The sequence below is a fragment of the Lepus europaeus genome, chromosome 13 (genome assembly GCF_033115175.1).
Source record: "Lepus europaeus isolate LE1 chromosome 13, mLepTim1.pri, whole genome shotgun sequence".
Taxonomy (NCBI): Eukaryota; Metazoa; Chordata; class Mammalia; order Lagomorpha; family Leporidae; genus Lepus; species Lepus europaeus.
The window spans coordinates 99,246,261-99,263,814 of NC_084839.1; the positions used below are offsets into that span (position 1 = coordinate 99,246,261).

At 38.6% G+C, this 17,554-nt stretch overlaps 1 protein-coding gene across 4 annotated transcripts in view; it reads right to left on the reverse strand.

Moving 5' to 3' along the window:
* The window catches only part of LOC133772934 (zinc finger protein 345-like), a 28,842-nt gene continuing 11,288 nt past the window's right edge, over positions 1–17,554 (reverse strand). For all 4 annotated transcript variants that reach the window (XM_062210094.1, XM_062210092.1, XM_062210095.1 and 1 more), the window contains 3 exons: positions 7,106–7,232; positions 6,769–6,861; positions 1–4,037 (listed from right to left, as the gene is read on the reverse strand). In XM_062210094.1, coding sequence (XP_062066078.1) covers positions 1,591–4,037; positions 6,769–6,861; positions 7,106–7,229 — 2,664 coding nt within the window. In that variant the 5' untranslated portion in view covers positions 7,230–7,232 and the 3' untranslated portion in view covers positions 1–1,590. The remainder of the gene's footprint in view (positions 4,038–6,768; positions 6,862–7,105; positions 7,233–17,554) is intronic.

Here is a 17,554-nt window from a genome sequence, read left to right on the forward strand (position 1 = left end):
TTTTAAATATTTATTAACAAAATTTACACATGAGAGCACAGTTCATATACTTGGTCACATTCACAATAATGAGAAACCAGAACCACAGGTTGTATTAGAGAAAAAATTTCTGAAGAATGGATAACCACTCTCTGTAACAATTCATCATGCAAACTACCCAATACTTGCTATGATGTGATTCCAAAGAATTCCTCCAAACACATTACATTTCAGGGACTTCTCTCTGTAATCTTGTTATGTTTTGTGGAAGTTTGTCTAATAATAACAATATAATCCCATTACAATACAGTCATAGGATTTTTTCCTTTGTGTTAATTGTCAGTCATTGAGAGATGACTTATAGTACATAACTTTTCTATGCATGCATGTTTTCTCATTTCTGAGTCCCTTCTTGTGAATTGATTTGTGGCAGAAGAATTTTGCACATTCATTAAATTGATTTTTTTGGTATGAATTCTCTGGTGTTTGTTGATGTTTAATTTCTGGCTAAAGGTTTTTTCATATCTGCTGTACTTGAAGGATATCTCCTTTTTTGAGTTCTATATTTATGCAAGCCTGAATTCCAGGAAATATATATTTCCACATTCATTACACTCCTAAGAAACTCTCAGTGTGAATTCTCTGATATATAATGATTGATTTCTGACAAATGGCTTTTTTCACACTGATAAAATTTCTGGCCTTTCTTCTTTATGGGAGTGCCTATTGTATGGGATGTGATTTCCAGCAAAAGACTCTGTCACAACGGTCACATTGATTTTGGAAAAAGTCCTTCACATTTATTATATTCTTAAGTTCTCTATCTTGTTTGAATTCCATGTGTTATGAGGTATTGCTTCTGACAAAAGGCTTTCCCACATTTATAACAAGATTTCCACCTTGTAATAAATTCTCTGATGTTATATAGTGTGATTTTGGCAAAATTTTCCAATACTCCTTACATTCATAAAGTTTCTCCCCCCAAGTGAATTCTCTGAAATTTTATGAGGTGTTACTGATGGATAAAGGCCTTTCCATATGTATTATATTCAAAGTTTTTTTCCCCTATATGAATTAGATTATATGCAATGAGGGCTGAATTATGGGAAAAGGCTTTTCAAGTCATTATGTTCAAAAGGTTTCTCTTCATGTGAATTTTGTGATGCATTCTGAGATGTGACTTATTGCCAAGGGCTTTTCCATAGTCATGAAGATTCTCCCCAGTGTGAATTCTCTGCTGTGATATGAGCTATGATTTATAGCAAAATGCTTTCCCACACTCATTAGATTCATAAGGTTTCTGCCCTTTGTGAATTCTGTTTTGTCATAGGTACAATTTATAGCAAAAGATTTTTCCACAGTCATTACATTCATAAGGTTATTTCCCTGTGTGTATTCTCTGGTGCATTTTGAGTTGGAACTTATGGCCAAAAGCTTCCCACAGTCATTACATTCATAGGGTTTCTGTCCTGTGTGAATTCTCTGATGTGATAGGAGGTGTGATTTTGGCCAAAGGCTTTTCCACAGTCATTACATTTATGTTTCTCACAGGTTGCTCCCCTGTGTGAATTCGCTGATGTATGAGGAGGGCTGATTTATGGCCAAATGCTTTCAACAATCATTACATTCATGAGGTTTCTTCCCTGTGTGAATTTGCTGATGGCTTATGAGGTGTGATTTTTGTGTAAAGGCTTTTCCACAGTCATTACATTCATGAGGTTTCTCCCCTGTGTGAATTCTTTGATGCACTATGAGGTTTGACTTTTGTCCAAAGGCTTTTCCACAGTCATTACATTCATGAGGCTTCTCCCCTGTGTGAATTCTTTGATGCACTATGAGGGTTGACTTATGGCCAAAGGCTTTTCCACAGTCATTGCACACATGAGGTTTCTCCCCTGTGTGAATCTGCTGATGTTTCATGAGGTCTGACTTTTGTCCAAAGGCTTTTCCACAGCTGTTACATTCATATGGTTTCTCGCCTGTGTGAATTCTCTGATGCATGATGAGGGTTGACTTTTTTCCAAAGGCTTTTCCACAGTCATTACATTCATGAGGCTTCTCTCCTGTATGAATTTGCTGATGTATGAGGAGAGATGACTTATGGCCAAAGGCTTTTCCACAGTCATTACATTCATGAGGTTTCTCCCCTGTGTGAATTTGCTGATGTTTCATGAGTTCTGACTTTCGTACAAAGGCTTTTCCACAGTCATTACATTCATGAGGTTTCTCTCCTGTGTGAATTCTCCGGTGCATTATGAGGTTTGGCTTTTGTCCAAAGGCTTTCCCACAGTCATTACATGCATAGGGTTTCTCCCCTGTGTGAATTCTCTGGTGGATCATGAGGTTTGATTTACGGCCAAATGTTTTCCCACAGTCGTTACATTCATGAGGTTTCTCCCCTGTGTGAATTCGCTGGTGTGATATGAGGTTTGACTTTTGTCCAAAGGCTTTTACACAGTCATTACATTCATGAGGCTTCTCCCCTGTGTGAATTCGCTGATGTATGAGGAGGGCTGACTTACGGCCAAAGGCTTTCCCACAGGCATTACATTCATGAGGTTTCTCCCCTCTGTGAATTCGCTGGTGTATGAGGAGGGATGACTTATGGCCAAAGGCTTTTCCACAGTCATTACATGCATAAGGTTTCTCACCTGAGTGAATTCTCTGATGTTTCATAAGGCCTGACTTATGGCCAAAGGCTTTTCCACAGTCATTACATTCATGAGGTTTCTCTCCTCTGTGAATTCTCTGGTGCATTATGAGGTTTGACTTTTGTCCAAAGGCTTTCCCACAGTCATTACATTCATAGGGTTTCTCCCCTGTGTGAATTCGCTGATGTATGAGGAGGGATGACTTACGGCCAAAGGCTTTTCCACAATGAAGGCATTCATAAAGTTTCTCTCCTGTGTGAATTCGCTGATGTATGAGGAGGGCTGACATATGGCCAAATGCTTTCCCACAGTCATTACATTCTTGAGGTTTCTCTCCTGTGTGAATTTGCTGATGGTTTATGAGGTGTGACTTTTGTGTAAAGGCTTTTCCACAGTCATTATATTCATGAGGCTTCTCCCCTGTGTGAATTCTCTGATGCATGATGAGGGTTGACTTTTGTCTGAAGGCTTTTCCACAGTCATTACATACATAAGGTTTTTCGCCTGTGTGAATTCTCTGGTGTGATATGAGATATGACTTTTGTCCAAAGGCTTTTCCACAGTAATTACATTTATGAGTTTTCTCCCTTGTGTGAATCTTCTGATGTTTCATAAGGTCTGACTTATGGCCATAAGCTTTTCCACAGTCATTACATTTGTGAGGTTTCTCCCCTGTGTGAATTCTCTGGTGTATGATGAGGTTTGACTTTTGTCCAAAGGCTTTTCCACAGCCATTACATTCATAAGGTGAATTAGAGCTTAGTGATTTTCCACAAGGTTTACATGTGTAGAGTTTTCCCCTTATATGTGGTCTCCGATTTATTGCAAGATATGATTGGTGAATGACAGGTTCAACATACCTAATGTATTCATAAAATTTCTCTCTTGTGTGGGTTTGTTGATGCATATTGAGGCTAGAATTTTCATGGATAGCTTTTTCTATTTGAGTTGCTTTTCCAAAAGTGACAGCTGCCTTATTACAGTTTTCTCCCATGTGAGCCCTCTCAGATTTACAGAACATCTTCCTTGTGAAGACTTCTCCTTGTCCAATGGGTCCAAATGGCTGCTTCATGATGTGAATCTTGTCATGCTGACAGAGAGGCTCACAGAACTGGAGAGAATTTCCAGGTACCTTAGTGTTATCAAATTTCTCTCCAGCTGGTAGTTGATCAGGTCCACTGCGGGGATACACAGTGTGACATATATTGCATTCCTCAGGCTTCAATCCTGAATAGGTTCCCTTTTCAATAATCAGTGTTGGAATATGGCTTGAATTTAAACTAAGTGTTTTTTTTAATTCAACTCTCTTGGAGGCTGATGTCTTGTTATTTTTCATAAAATCCTGATTCAGATTTTTGTCCTGACTTTCCTGGTTGATCTTAATCAGGTCACCCCTTTTCATGCCAACTGAAATGAGAAAAAAGCAATCATGTCACTGAATCACATGTAACTGTTTCTCCTGGCATGCTCATATAAAGGGAATGAAGTTACTTGTTATCCAAGTGGTATAAGATTTTCACAAAATCAGTACGAGATACTTATTTATGACCATTATATGGTTTGTCTCCTTAATACAGTAATATATTAAACTGTACCATAAGGTTTTCCAATGTTCAAACATGAACCTGTTTACTATTAGAATTTTTCAAGTATGGCAGAATGACTTTTGTGCTAAGATGTGTGGGATACCTGAATCTCAAAACAGTTCAGTTTGAGCCCTGGCTACTCTATTTTCAGTACAGCTCTCTGCCTATGTAAATTGGGAGGCAGAAGATAATGGTTCATGTGCCTGTGATACACCAGGGAACCTGTGATACATCAGGGAAGACTAGGTGGAATTCTAGAGTTTCAGCTTCAGATGAGTTAGACCTAAGTGTTGTAGGCATCTGGGGAGTGAACTAATAGAGGACCTCTTTCTCTCTCTTTCTCCTCTCACTATCACTTTGCCTTTCACAAAGATGAAATAACTATAAAAGATTTTAAAGAATGGACAAATATCTAATAAAAATATTCACCCACTATCTAGCAACCAGTTTTTTCCCTGTCCTTTTTCTCCAGTTTATTTTTATAAAAATTGTGTGTTTCGTGCTTCTCTGATATTTCAACCATAAACACTAGAAAGTTTCACTGGATCATTTACTTGCAGGTGGAGAAGAGTGAAATGTGTCTGTATTTTAAGCAGGACCATATTTAAGGAATAGGATTTGAATCTATGATTTAATCATGCTCAGTTTCCTAGGTAAACATCATTTGTGGGATTTATCAAATGAAAAACTACTTTGTTTTTACTCCATGACAGCTTCCCCAAATTCCTAATGACACCCGACACCTTCAGCTTCTCAGAAGTACAACAGGTACAGAAAAGTCCCAATATACCACCTGAGTTATACACTCCCAATCAGTTTGAAGAATTTGTTTCTGCAAACCAGGATGTGCTCATCTTCTTTGAAAAGTGTTTTCTAGCTCATTCTGAAATCATCAGTGTTGGTTATCTCCTCTCAATTCTTTCTATAAACATTTCTGTGTTATAATTTGAATTTCTGGAGGCTTTTGATCAGTTGCCTCTTATTTTCACAGAAAGCTTAATTTCCTATGCCTTTCTTATCTTTTTGTTTGCTTGTTTTTCAATGATACTGAAAAATAAGAGAAAGAAATCATAATTTATACTCCACCCTTAAAGAAATCTGAGCCACTCAACATAAACCCATGAGGCTACTAGACTTTGGGTCTCAGAATCTCATTACTTTCTTGGTGAGTCGAGGATCACTTATTTTCATGTTTTTATACAAGTTCATGCTTACTTCTATGATTTTTTAAAAAGATTTATTTTATTTATTTGAAAGCTAAAGTTATAGAGAGAAGTAGAAAAAAAAGAGAGAGGTCTTCTATTTGTTGGTTCATTCCCCAGATGGACACAACAACCAAGGCTGGGCCAAGATGAAGCCAGGAACCAGGAGTTTCTTTCATGTCTCCCACATGGGTGCAGGGAGCCAAGGAATTAGGCCATCCTCTGCTCCTGTCTTGGGTGCATTAGCTGAGAGCTGGATTAGAAGAGGACTAGTGCTGCAGGGGGAGCTTTAACACATTGCACCACAGTGTCATTCCTAGCTTCATAATTTCTGATGTCTCAGTACAGTGCCATTCTCAGCTTCATAATTTCGGATGGCACACACAAAGGCTTACTCATGACCATCTTTTAGCATTTAAATGTTTACTTACTTGAGAGTCAGAGAGACAGAATGAGAGATAAAGAGAGAATGAAACAGAGGTTTGGCAGCCACAGGCTCAATGTTTCTATCATTTTCTTATTTATTTGAGAGGCACAGAGGAAAAATAAAGAGAGAGAAAGAGATTAAGAAAGAGAATTCACATTTATTGATTCAGTCCTGAGATGCTTAAAACAGCGAGTTCTGTACCTTGGCAAAATCATGAGTGGGAACTCAATCTGAGCAATGTGTTAGAAATACGTTTCTGGGGCTGGCACTCTGGTGTAGGGGGTAAACCACCACCTGCAGTGCTGGCATCAGCTGCTCTACTTCCAATCTAGTTCTCTGCTATGGCCTTGGAAAACAGTAGAAGATGGCCCAAGTCTTTGTGTCTGTGCACCCATGTGGGAGACCAAGAAGAAGCTCCTGGCTCCTGGCTTTGGATCGGCACAGCTCCAGCTATTGCAGCCAATTGGGGAGTGAAAGAGTGAATGGAAGACCTGTTTCTCTCTCTCTCTCTTTCTTTCTCTCCTTCTTGTCTTTCTCTGACTTTTGATTAAATAATAAATCTTAAAAAAAAAACAGAAAAAAAATTAATCTTAATAAAAAGAAATAATTTTCTGTAGATGCCTAATTAACAAGCACTGAAGGAACTAATAAGTGCATGAAGGAAAAGGTATGAAAGTGTAGAGAAGGACAAGTTAGAATTTGGGGAATATATCAAACCTAGATAAAAAGCCTTAGTAACATCAGAAAATGATTGGCACTTTTTTTAAAATCGAAGAACATTTTTAACCAAGAACAAATGAGTTAGAAAGATACTGGTATCTCTAAATACTCTAGAATGCCTGTGTCTGATGCACAAAACCAGCTGTCATCAGGATCTGCACACTTTCTGCCTTGGCCTCCCTGTCCCTTACATGCAGACTGACCTGAAAGGCTCTGATTCAGGCATTCGTCCACCATCCATGGCTCTGCTCCTTGCTCCAACTTGAAGATCAAGTCAGGTTTGGTAATGCAGGGCCCTATTAATGGAAACAATGTAAGACTTTGTGAAATCACTATCTTGGGTTATTTAAAGGACTGCAGCTTGGTCCAGGAGCTATGCAACAAATGTTCCAATTTGAATCTTTTGCTAGATGGTAAATATTCAGGTTATTCATGGACTCAAATTCTATACCTGCCCATTATTAAACTTTATAAAGTGTTCACTTATTTGTCAAGTATCAAGAAAATGTTATCACTGGGCATGTGATGGGTGTCACTCACCTAAGGAGAACAGGCTGCTGTAGGTCTCCAACATCACATCTCTGTACAGGGTTTTCTGAGCATTGTTCATTTTCTGCCATTCCTCCCAGCTAAAGTACACGGCCAGGTCTTCAAATGCTATCATCACCTGTAACATTACACTTCCAGTCAGCATATTAACTCTATCACAAAACAAACATTGACAGTTGTGTATGGATATAAAGGAAAAAAGAAAGGATGTGGTTTCACATTAGATTTATTGAGTGTTTAGAAAGCCACACAAAGAATTCAACTGAGTCAAATCTATGATCTACAGGCTGTGAAAAATGCCCAAGCTTGAGGAAAACAGGAGGTTCAAATCATAAAGGCCACATCTGTCAAGGGGAATTGCACAGCAGGCTAAAAGAGGGGCGATATTGACTCTTGAATGGGCAATGTTAAGGAGAAGTATGTAGAAGCATTGAGGAAAAAAGGCAAAAAAAAAAAAAAAAAATCAGTGAAACGATGATGGGAATGAACAGAAAAGAATTTCCAGGAAAACACCATGCACATCACTTCTAACATGTCAAAGAAAAAAAAATATTAAAAAACAGGGCAGACATTTAGCTTTGTGTTTATGATGCCACCTCAGAGTGTCTATGTTGGATTTTCAATGCCAGCAGACCTTGGGAAGCAGCGGTGATGTCACCAATGAAGGAGGCCTAGATTTCACTCCTCAATCCTGGCTTCAGTCCTGCCCCACCTCTGCTTGCTATGGTTATTTAGGGAATGAATTAATGTGTGGAAGCTCTCTCTCTCTCAGTCCATCAACTTCTTTATCTATCAAGCTAATAAATATTTTTAAGTAAGAGAGAAGATACAGGTAAGATGAAGAATAGAAATTAGCTTTTGCCCTAGTCTATGATTATTCTACTGATAAACATTTGAAATAACATTTTATGGAATTAAAGTGAAAGCAATGGAATTACTTGCTCAAAACATTCAAATGTTAAACATTTGAAATAACATTATAAAGAATTAAAGTTAGAGCAATGGGATTATTTTCCCAACAAAGGAACCTGGGAATGTCTGCAGTACAATCTGTGTTTGTTACTCATTGAGAAAAATGCTTAGAGATTTTTTTTAAGAACCTGCAATAGTCACCAGAATTGTGATGCAGCAGGCTCAGCCTCCACCATCACTGCTGGCATCCCATGTAAACAGAGGATTTGACTCCTGGCTGCTCCACTTCCAATCCAACTCCCTATTAACATGACTGAAAGAGCAGTAAAAGATGGCCTGAGTATTTGGACCCTTCCACCAATATGGGAGACCTACATGGAGTTCCAGGCTCCTGGCTTTGGCCTGGCTCAGTCCCAGCCATTGTGGGCATTTGGGGAATGAAACAGTAGATAGAAGATATCTCTTTGTTTCTCCCTGTATCTCCCAATCTCTGTAAGTCTGCCTTTCAAATAAATAAATCTTAAAAAATAAATGAGCCTTCAGTAGATTCTTTTCTCCACACATTCCTTATCCTATTCCTGAATCCAATTCAGCTTCTCCAAGGTATTAAGGACTCCATTACTCTAACAATTCAAAAAGAAACTTAACTGATTTGTGTTTAGCACTAGGTAACTCTTGCTCTTGCAGAATGCTAAGTGTTTACTTCATAGGTAGCACTAAAACACTGCTCAGTACATCATCTATGTGACAATAAAGACTATTTCAGACATCATGGCCCCCAAAAATGTAGCATATTGTGCTCTTAGTTTCAACTCAATACATGTAACAAATATATATTTTGCTATGGCAACAGAAAGAGAACAAATTGCATTATTATAGATAACAGTAATGTTTCATAATCATGCCAAATTAATCATTTATTTCTGTACATTTCTTGAGAACAAATTGTATGTTTATTTTTCCATTTTAATTAACTAGTATACTGGGGTTAGCATTGTGGGGTATAGCAGGTAAAGCCACCACCTGCAGTGCTGGCATCCCATATTGGTGCCAGTTTGAATCCAAGGTGCTCTGCTTCTGATCCAGCTCTCTGCTATGGCCTGGGAAAGCAGTAGAAGACAGCCTAAGTCCTTGAGACCTTGCACCCATGTGGGAGACCCAGAAGAAGCTCCTCACTTCTGGCTTTGGATCAGCACAGCTCCAGCCATTGTGGAAAACTGGGGAATAATCAGCCATTGGAAGACTCTCTCTCTCTCTCTCTCTCCCCCAATCTGCCTCTCTGTAACTCTGACTTTCAAATAAATAAATAAATCTAAAACAAACAAACAAACAAAAAAAACTAGTATTAATCTCCTAAAATTAGAACTGACAATAAGCTGGGGAATAATTTTTAAAAATTTAAAAATAATTTAAAAAAACACTGTAGGTGATATATTAATTTTCTTTGCTCTTAGAAGTATGTAGAGGACCCAGAATCATACCTGGAAGAGAAAGTGAATGGAAGGAGTTCAAAGAGAACTCTGGGGGCCAGAGTGGTAGCATAATGGGTAAAGCTGCTGCCTGCAGTGCCAGCATTCCATATGGAAGCTGGTTCAAGTCCCAGCTGCTCAATGTACAGTCTAGCTTTCTGCTATGGCTGAGGAAGCAGTGGAAGATGGTCCAAGTCCTTGGGGCCCTGCACTTGCATGGGAGACACAGAAGAAGCTCTTGGCTCTTGGCTTTGGATCTTCTGGATCTCCCACATGGGTGCAGGGACCCAAGGACTTGGGCCATCTACTGTTTTCCCAGGCCATAGGAGAGAGCTGGATCAGAAGTGGAGCAGCCAGGACTAGAACTGGCATCCTGGTACTGCAGGTCATGGATTTACCTGCTACACCACAGTACCAGCCCCAGAAATAGACAATTTGTAAAGTATTTGCCTTCTCAGATTTTCTTTTTCTGACAGTTATCTTCTGAAAAACCCTGGGGCCTGCCTGTGGAAGAGATAGTATATAGCCAAGGTTCACCACAAATCCCCAGACACTTAAGTGAAGCCTCAATCAGTTCCCCAAATGACTAAACTCTCATTTCTGCTCCTGGACTGATCATAGGAACTGCCCAGCTGAGCCCAGCCCATAACACAGAGTCAGAACTGCAAATCAAATGGCTATTGGTTAAGCCACTGTGTTTTCTGATTTGTCCTACATCAAATGCTGATACATACCAGTAACTATGGCAGGAAGTTGAATTACATGCAAACTGCAATGCATACAACTTCAAAATTTCATTTAGAAGTTCCCATAAAACAGGGCCAGCATTGTCACATAACAAGTAAACCTGCCATCTGTAATGCAAGCACCCCATATGAGCACTGGTTCATGTTCTGGCTGTTCTGCTTTTGATCCAGCTTCCTGCTGTTGGCATAAGAAAAGCAGATGGAAGATCTCTCTGTCTCTCCTCTATATATAACATTTTCAAATAAATTTTTAAAAAACTTAGTAAAAAGCTCTTATACACATGATCTTTGCCTATCAATTAGAACTTAGGAAAGCTGCTGACACTAAAAAAAAGTTCTGGGAATCAAACAAATAAATTATGTGGAGATAATGAGGTTGTTCTTCACATTTCTGCTTATATACGGTCATTGTGTTCTTTTGGTTTCTATTTTAAGGAACTTATTATCACATGAAGTCTGACTTAGTATAATGTTACTATTTCAGAACAGGATAAAGGTTCACAGTAATTTTCTGTAGCTGCATGTATACTCTATATTGTTCAAAAAGAAATTACTGAATGGAGAAAATTTGATAGCCTTTTAAAAAAGATTTATTTATTTATTTAAAAGCCAAAGTTACACAGAGAGGAAAGGCAGAGAGAGAGAGAGAAAGAGAGAGAGAAATCCATCCAATGGTTCACTCCCCAATTGGCTGCAATGGCTGGAGCTATGCTGATCTGAAGCCAGGAGCCAGAAGATTTTTCTGGGTCTCCCATGTGGGTGCAGGGGCCCAAGGACTTGAGCCATCTTCTACTGCTTTCCCAGGCCATAGTGGAGAGCTGGATCAGAAGTGGAGCAGGTGAATCTCGAACTGGCACCCATATGGGATGCTGGTGCTTTAAGCCATGGTGTTAACCCACTGCACCACAGCGCCAGCCTCATGATATGTTTTTTGAAGACACACAATCCATATATAGCATTAAGAGCAAAAGGGAAGACATGCTCAGGGGAGATTTCTCAAGCAGTACTATTTGAACTAGTGACAATTTCTGAAATGGATCTGAAAATAAATGTGTTTTTTAATTAAGTGTGGCAAGATAGAGAACATTAGACAGAAGTTAGGGTGCTGGGCATTTACAAATCATATGACACTACTCAAACCACTTTTCTCCTGAAATACAATTTGTTTCATTTTTTAAAAGAGCTCCTGGAAAAACCTTGAGCTACCAGGAAGGACTATTAGAATACAAGGGGCAGCAGCATAGCCCAGTACCAAGTATATGACAGACTAGGTTTCACAGACCTCTATTTCTAGAGACCCTGATAGTGGAATGAAGTAATGGGCATGTGGTAGGAAACAAGGCAGATGGCGACTCTTAGATAGGAGAGGTTATCCCTCCACCCCAGCTGCACCCTTAAGACCACTGTCTTTCTAATCCATTCACAACTCTCTTTTGAATGCTGGTCCAGAACTTCTAGTGCCACCAAATCTTGAAAACTAATGGATGAGGTAAGGTAATATCAAGTATATCTTGTTCACTCTGTTCAGTATGATCCGTAACTGCTTGGACCATGCAACCAGGATCTTTACATTTCAATGACTCTTGTCTCTTCTCTGAGCCTTAAGGTATTGTCTCAGAGAGCATTAAGTTGTATTCTGTTAGAAAATATTCTTATTTGTGGAGCTCCCTTCTTCAAATACCATAACTACTATTCACTTCCAAAGGAAATGGGACTGTCCCCCAGTATCCAAACTTCCATGTTCCCAGAAACTAGGTATTGTATAAGTTCTGTAACCTCAAATGAGTAGTACTGGGCAGGCTATGGAGTACAGGATACCAGAAACTTCACTTGAAGGAGATAAACCAGAAACCCCATAAATGCAATTGCAACACAGTCTAAGTCAGCCTGCACACATCTCACAGTAAGGACATTTCACTAGTATTGCTGCTACACTCATCTTAGAGATGAGTAAACAGTGACAGAGGTGCAACCTACATTCAGCTCATATACAATTCAGCTCAAATGGTCTGAACACCCATCTCCATCCCTTGGCCACCTTGTATGAGACCAGTTGTCTACAGAAATTTTAGAACTCCTTTCTGTATACCTGAAGACTCACTGGTCTTCTGTCAGACACATCATCTTCTGACAAAATAAAAAAATTCTTGAAAATGCAACATTATTCATCCCTTCTATTGCTTTGGAACTGAGGCTCTACCACTGGGATCCCTTCCTGAACCAGCCAAGATCTATAGGGTGAACCTGAATGAGACATTATAATGCCTCTGATCTACAACTGCACCTATGCCACCAAGAGACAGGAACCTGTCTTGCTCTCCGAAGTTTCTTTTACCCCCAGACTAACATTCACAGACATAGAAACCAATCACACAGTTCTTGAGCAAAATGAGGACAGCCTTATGGCCAGAAATTCTGTAAAGATAGTGGGAGTGGTTGCAATGGCATATATGGGAAGGAAAACAAAGGAGACTTTCTATCATCTTTCCCTGTTGACATCATGGGCAGATGAAGCTATCTTCCCCATAAAACAGTGCACACCGCCATTAGGAAGCAATTTGCTGGAAAACCAACCTCTCAGGATACAGAGGGGGTACATCAAAACTCGCCTAACCACATGAAGTACTCACCTAATATTCTAATTCCTCATTAATTCCTGGTTTGGTAAATACATTAGAAAGAAACAGCATTTCCACTAAGATCTGAAAGCAAAGTTGCTCACCATCATCACTGCTGTTCAATACACTTCTAAAAGTTTTAGCCATGGTTATAATGCAAGAAATAGAAATCAAAGGAAAACAAATTAGAAAGGAGAAAGTCCAACAATCTGATTGCAGATGACATGATCCTATATATTAGGAAATCAAAAGACCCCCCTAAGAGATTATTGAAACATATAAGAGAGTTTGGTAAAGTTGTAAAATATAAAATCAACACACAAAAAGTCAATAACCATTATATATACAAAAATGTCACAGCTGAAAAAGATCGGTGTCATTCATGACACCCATAAAAATTTTTATTACTTTGGAATAAATTTAGTCAAGGTGTGAAAGATCTCTACAAGAAAAATTACAAAACATTAAAGAAATAGAAGAAAACACAAAAAAAGAAAAATCTTCCATGTTTATAAATTGGAAGAACTAATGTCATCAAGAGAAATTGCTTTTAATTTAATTTAATTTTTACAATCATTTATTTATTTGAGAGGCAGGTATAGATAGAGGGAGAGACAGAAAGAGATATCTTCTATCTGCTGGTTAATTCCCCAAATGGCTGTAATGGCTGGAGCTGGGCTCATCTGAACCCAGGAGCTAGGAGCTTCCTCCTCATCTCCCAGGTGGATACAGGGGCCCAAGCATTTGGGCCATCTTCCACTGTCTTCCCAGGCCATGAGCAGAGAACTGCATCAGAGGAGCAGCTGGGACCCAAACTGGCATCCATACAAGATGCCAATGACACAGGCAGAGGCTCAACCTACTATTCCACAGTGCCAAACCCCCAAAAGCAATTTACAGATTCAATGTGATCTCAATAAAAATACCAACAATATTCTTCTCAGAGTTAGGAAAAAGATGTTAAAATTGTCATGAAATGCCAAGGCAATCTTCACAAAAGCAAAGCTGGAGGTATCACAATTCCAGAATTCAAGATCTACTACAGGGCAGTTATAATCAAAATAGCTTGCTATTGGCACCCCAAAAGACATGCAGATCTATGAAACAGGATAGAACCCCCCCAGATTAATCCACACATCTATAACCAACTAGTCTGTGACAAACAAATTTAAAGCAATCTCTGGAGAAAGGACAGTCTTCAAAAATGGTGCTGGGAAAATTTGTTCTTCACATGTAGTGTGAAACAAGATCCCCACCTTACAGCTTATACAAAAATTAACTGTAATTGGATCAATCATCTAAATCTATGTGATACCATCAAATTACTAGGGGAAAATATCAGGGAAACTCTGTAAGACATTGTCATAGGCAAAGGCTTTTGGAAAAAGACCCCATGAAGCATAGGCAATAAAAGCAAAAATAGTCAAAGGAAATTATATCAAGCTAAGAAGCTTCTGAACTTCAACAAAGAAGCACTGACAGGTGGAAAAAAATATTCACAAACTATTACTAAAAATATCCAAAATCTCCAATGACCTCAACAAATTTAACAACAAAACAATACAGTTCAATAAATGGGCAACAGCCATTTTCCTGTTATATTAACAGGCAGTTTTAACAAGCATTTCTCCAAGGAAGAAATTCAAATGGCCAACAGACACATAAAAAAATGCTCAGGACTCTAGCCATCAGGGAAATGCTAATAGAAACCACAGTGAGATTTCTCCTCACCCCAGTTAGTATGGCTATCATATAGAAACAAAAAGTCATTTTGGGGCAGGCACTGTGGCTTAGTGAGTTAAGCCACTGCCTGCAGTACTGGCATCCCATATGAGTGCTGGTTTGAGTCCTGGCTGCTCCACTTTTGATCCAGCTTTCTGCTAATGAGCCTGAGAAAGCAGTGGAGGACAACTCACATGCTTGGATCCCTGTACCCAAGTGGCAGACCTGGATAAAGTTCCTGGCTCCTGGCTTCAATCTAGCCCTGCCTTGGCCATTGTGGTCATTTGGGGAGTGAACCAGTAGAGATCTCTCTCTCTCGCTTTCTCTCTCTGTAAAACTGCAATTCAAATAAATAAATCCTTTTTTAAATCACAGAGTATTTTATTGAACAATTTTAAATGTTGTATGAGCAGACATCTGCAACCATTTATTTTTACAACAGTCAGTCTCGTGTTAGCTGTTTTCCTGTGAATGGAAGAGTATGTACTTGAAAAAAGTATAGGCTTGAGGAAGTGGTGATATGCTAGAGTGGAGACAGCCAAGCTTGCCCCACTGCCCCCACTCTTCCCACGGTTTAAGAGAATATAGCATCGCCCAATGTCTTAGAATACATCATCTGATGTCTTACTGAACAGTTGCTCAAGAACTGATCTGTGGGGTGGTTGTTGGCAGCCATTGTTTGATCATTATGTGTTTCATCAAGGGAGTCATTTATTTGCCATGCAAACTGGAATGAAGATTGATAGTAAAACTCCCGAGTTTCATAAATTTTTATCAAAATTAATGAATCAGTTAGAAGCCTTTGTACAACAGATCCATGTATTTTTGGCATGAAGAACTAACTCCATTACTCTATCTTCAACCTATCAAGAGTACAGTTTTAAGACTTCAGTTGAATTGAATATGATAAAATCTGTGTGTATCAGATTCTTTTTGAAGCATTCATCAGTAGCCTCAACCAGTTTTTATTGTCCATTTAATGGCTCCAATAGTTTATGGGTACATAGGGCTGATGTTGGCAAGATCCTAAAAACACCCTTTGAACACTGCTTCTGCAAATGAAAACAAAGGAAGTATATATTGGAAATAAGCTTTATTAAATTACATACATGAAGAGAATTTCTTAAAATTTATGCTTGGACAAACAGATTATGTTACTTTGCTGTAAAATTCTAAATCTAATAAAAGATTCCAGAATAGTCTAGATTAGAGATTACATTTTTGTTTTCATTTAGACTTAAAAAACAAATACAAATGCCTAAAGTGTTAGATTAATGTGAAAAAATCATGTTCAAACTCAATTCTTATTCCTTAAAGTTTATAAAGTGGACAGAAGGAAAAGTCATTCAGTAAAGAGATAGAAATGCTTTCAGACTTAATAATGTTAATGGTGTTGGTTTCCCAAATGCTTTTCCTTATCCATTAAGCTTAAGGTGAATTGGTATTTGCTGCATCAGCAGCCTGACTGCATGTCTTAGAGAAGGAAAAATAGAGACCTGTGGAGATGCCTGAAGACTTGGTGCTTTTAAGTTAAGATTCTTCCCAGCTGCTGTGGGATAGGTTCATATAGTGCACAACTGTGAATGATTCAGAAAACTTATATGACTTAAGATACTTAAGATGCTAAATTTATGAATTTTGTGGAAAATTATGGACTTACTATGCCATCTGAATTTGCTTCATTAAAAAAATAAATACAAAGATTCTTGGGACTGGCACAGCACATTAAAGCCCTGGCATGAAGTGCTGACATCGCACATGGGCTGCTCGTCTTCAATCCAGCTCTCTGCTGTGGCCTGGGAAAGCAGTGGAAGACGGCCCAAGTCCTTGGGCCCCTGCACCCACATGGGAGACCCATAAGAAGCTCTGGGCTCCTGCCTTCAGATCGGCACAGCTCTGGCCATTGTGGCTATCTGGGGAGTGAACCAGTGGATGGAAGACCTCTCTCTCTGCTTCTACCTCTCTCTGTAACTCTTTCAAATAAATAAAATAAATCTTTAAAAAAAAAAGATTCCTTTTAGATAAAATGTAAAAAAAAAAGTATAGGCTTGTATTGAACAAGATGTATCTGAACTTTATAAACTTTGTTATTTTTAATACAAAACATACATGAGCATATGTTTAAAACATAAATAATTGCTTATAGAAGCTTGTGTTTCTACTCAAATGCACTTGTGAAAAGAAACTACAATTTATCCACAAAATAATTTAGAATTTCCTAACAGTATCTAACTTAAATTATGAAGTAAAACATATTTTATTTGTGTGCAAATTTAATTACAGCACCTCAAATTAGCATTTTCCATCCCAAAGGTTATTAAATGTTTTGAAAGGGAGATAAATTCCATGATGTTGGTAGATTTTCTGTTCTAAATTCTTTATATAGTTGGGGCTAGTGCCATGGCACAGTATGTTAATCCTCTGACTGTGGTGCTGCATCCCTTATGGGTGTTGGTTCTAGTCCCAGCTGCCCCTCTTCCAGTCCAGTTCTCTGCAATGGCCTGGGAGTGCAGTGGAAGATGGCCCAAGTGTTTGGGCCCCTGCACCTGCATGAGAGACCAGGAAGAAGCATCTGGCTCCTGGCTTTGGATAGGTGCAGTTCCAGCCATTGCAGCCATCTGGGGAGTGAACCAATGGAAGGATAACCTTTCTTTCTGTCTCTCCTTCTCTCTGTCTGTAATTCTATCTCTCAAATAAATAAATAAAATCTTAAAAAAATAAATTCTTTATATATTCATATTAATTACAACCTCTTATTTTAGAAAAATGAGGATTAATGATTAATGACTCCTCCTAGTCTGATGTAGTAAAGGTATGAATTTGTAAATTTCTTATCTGCAATCAACTTACGGTAACAAAAATTTTGTGGCACTGTTAATAGTCTTTAAATAAATACAAATTAGGAGAATATTTAGCAACTTAAGAACACCTGGCTATCAAAATTATTCAGATGCAGACAAGATAAGATTCCTT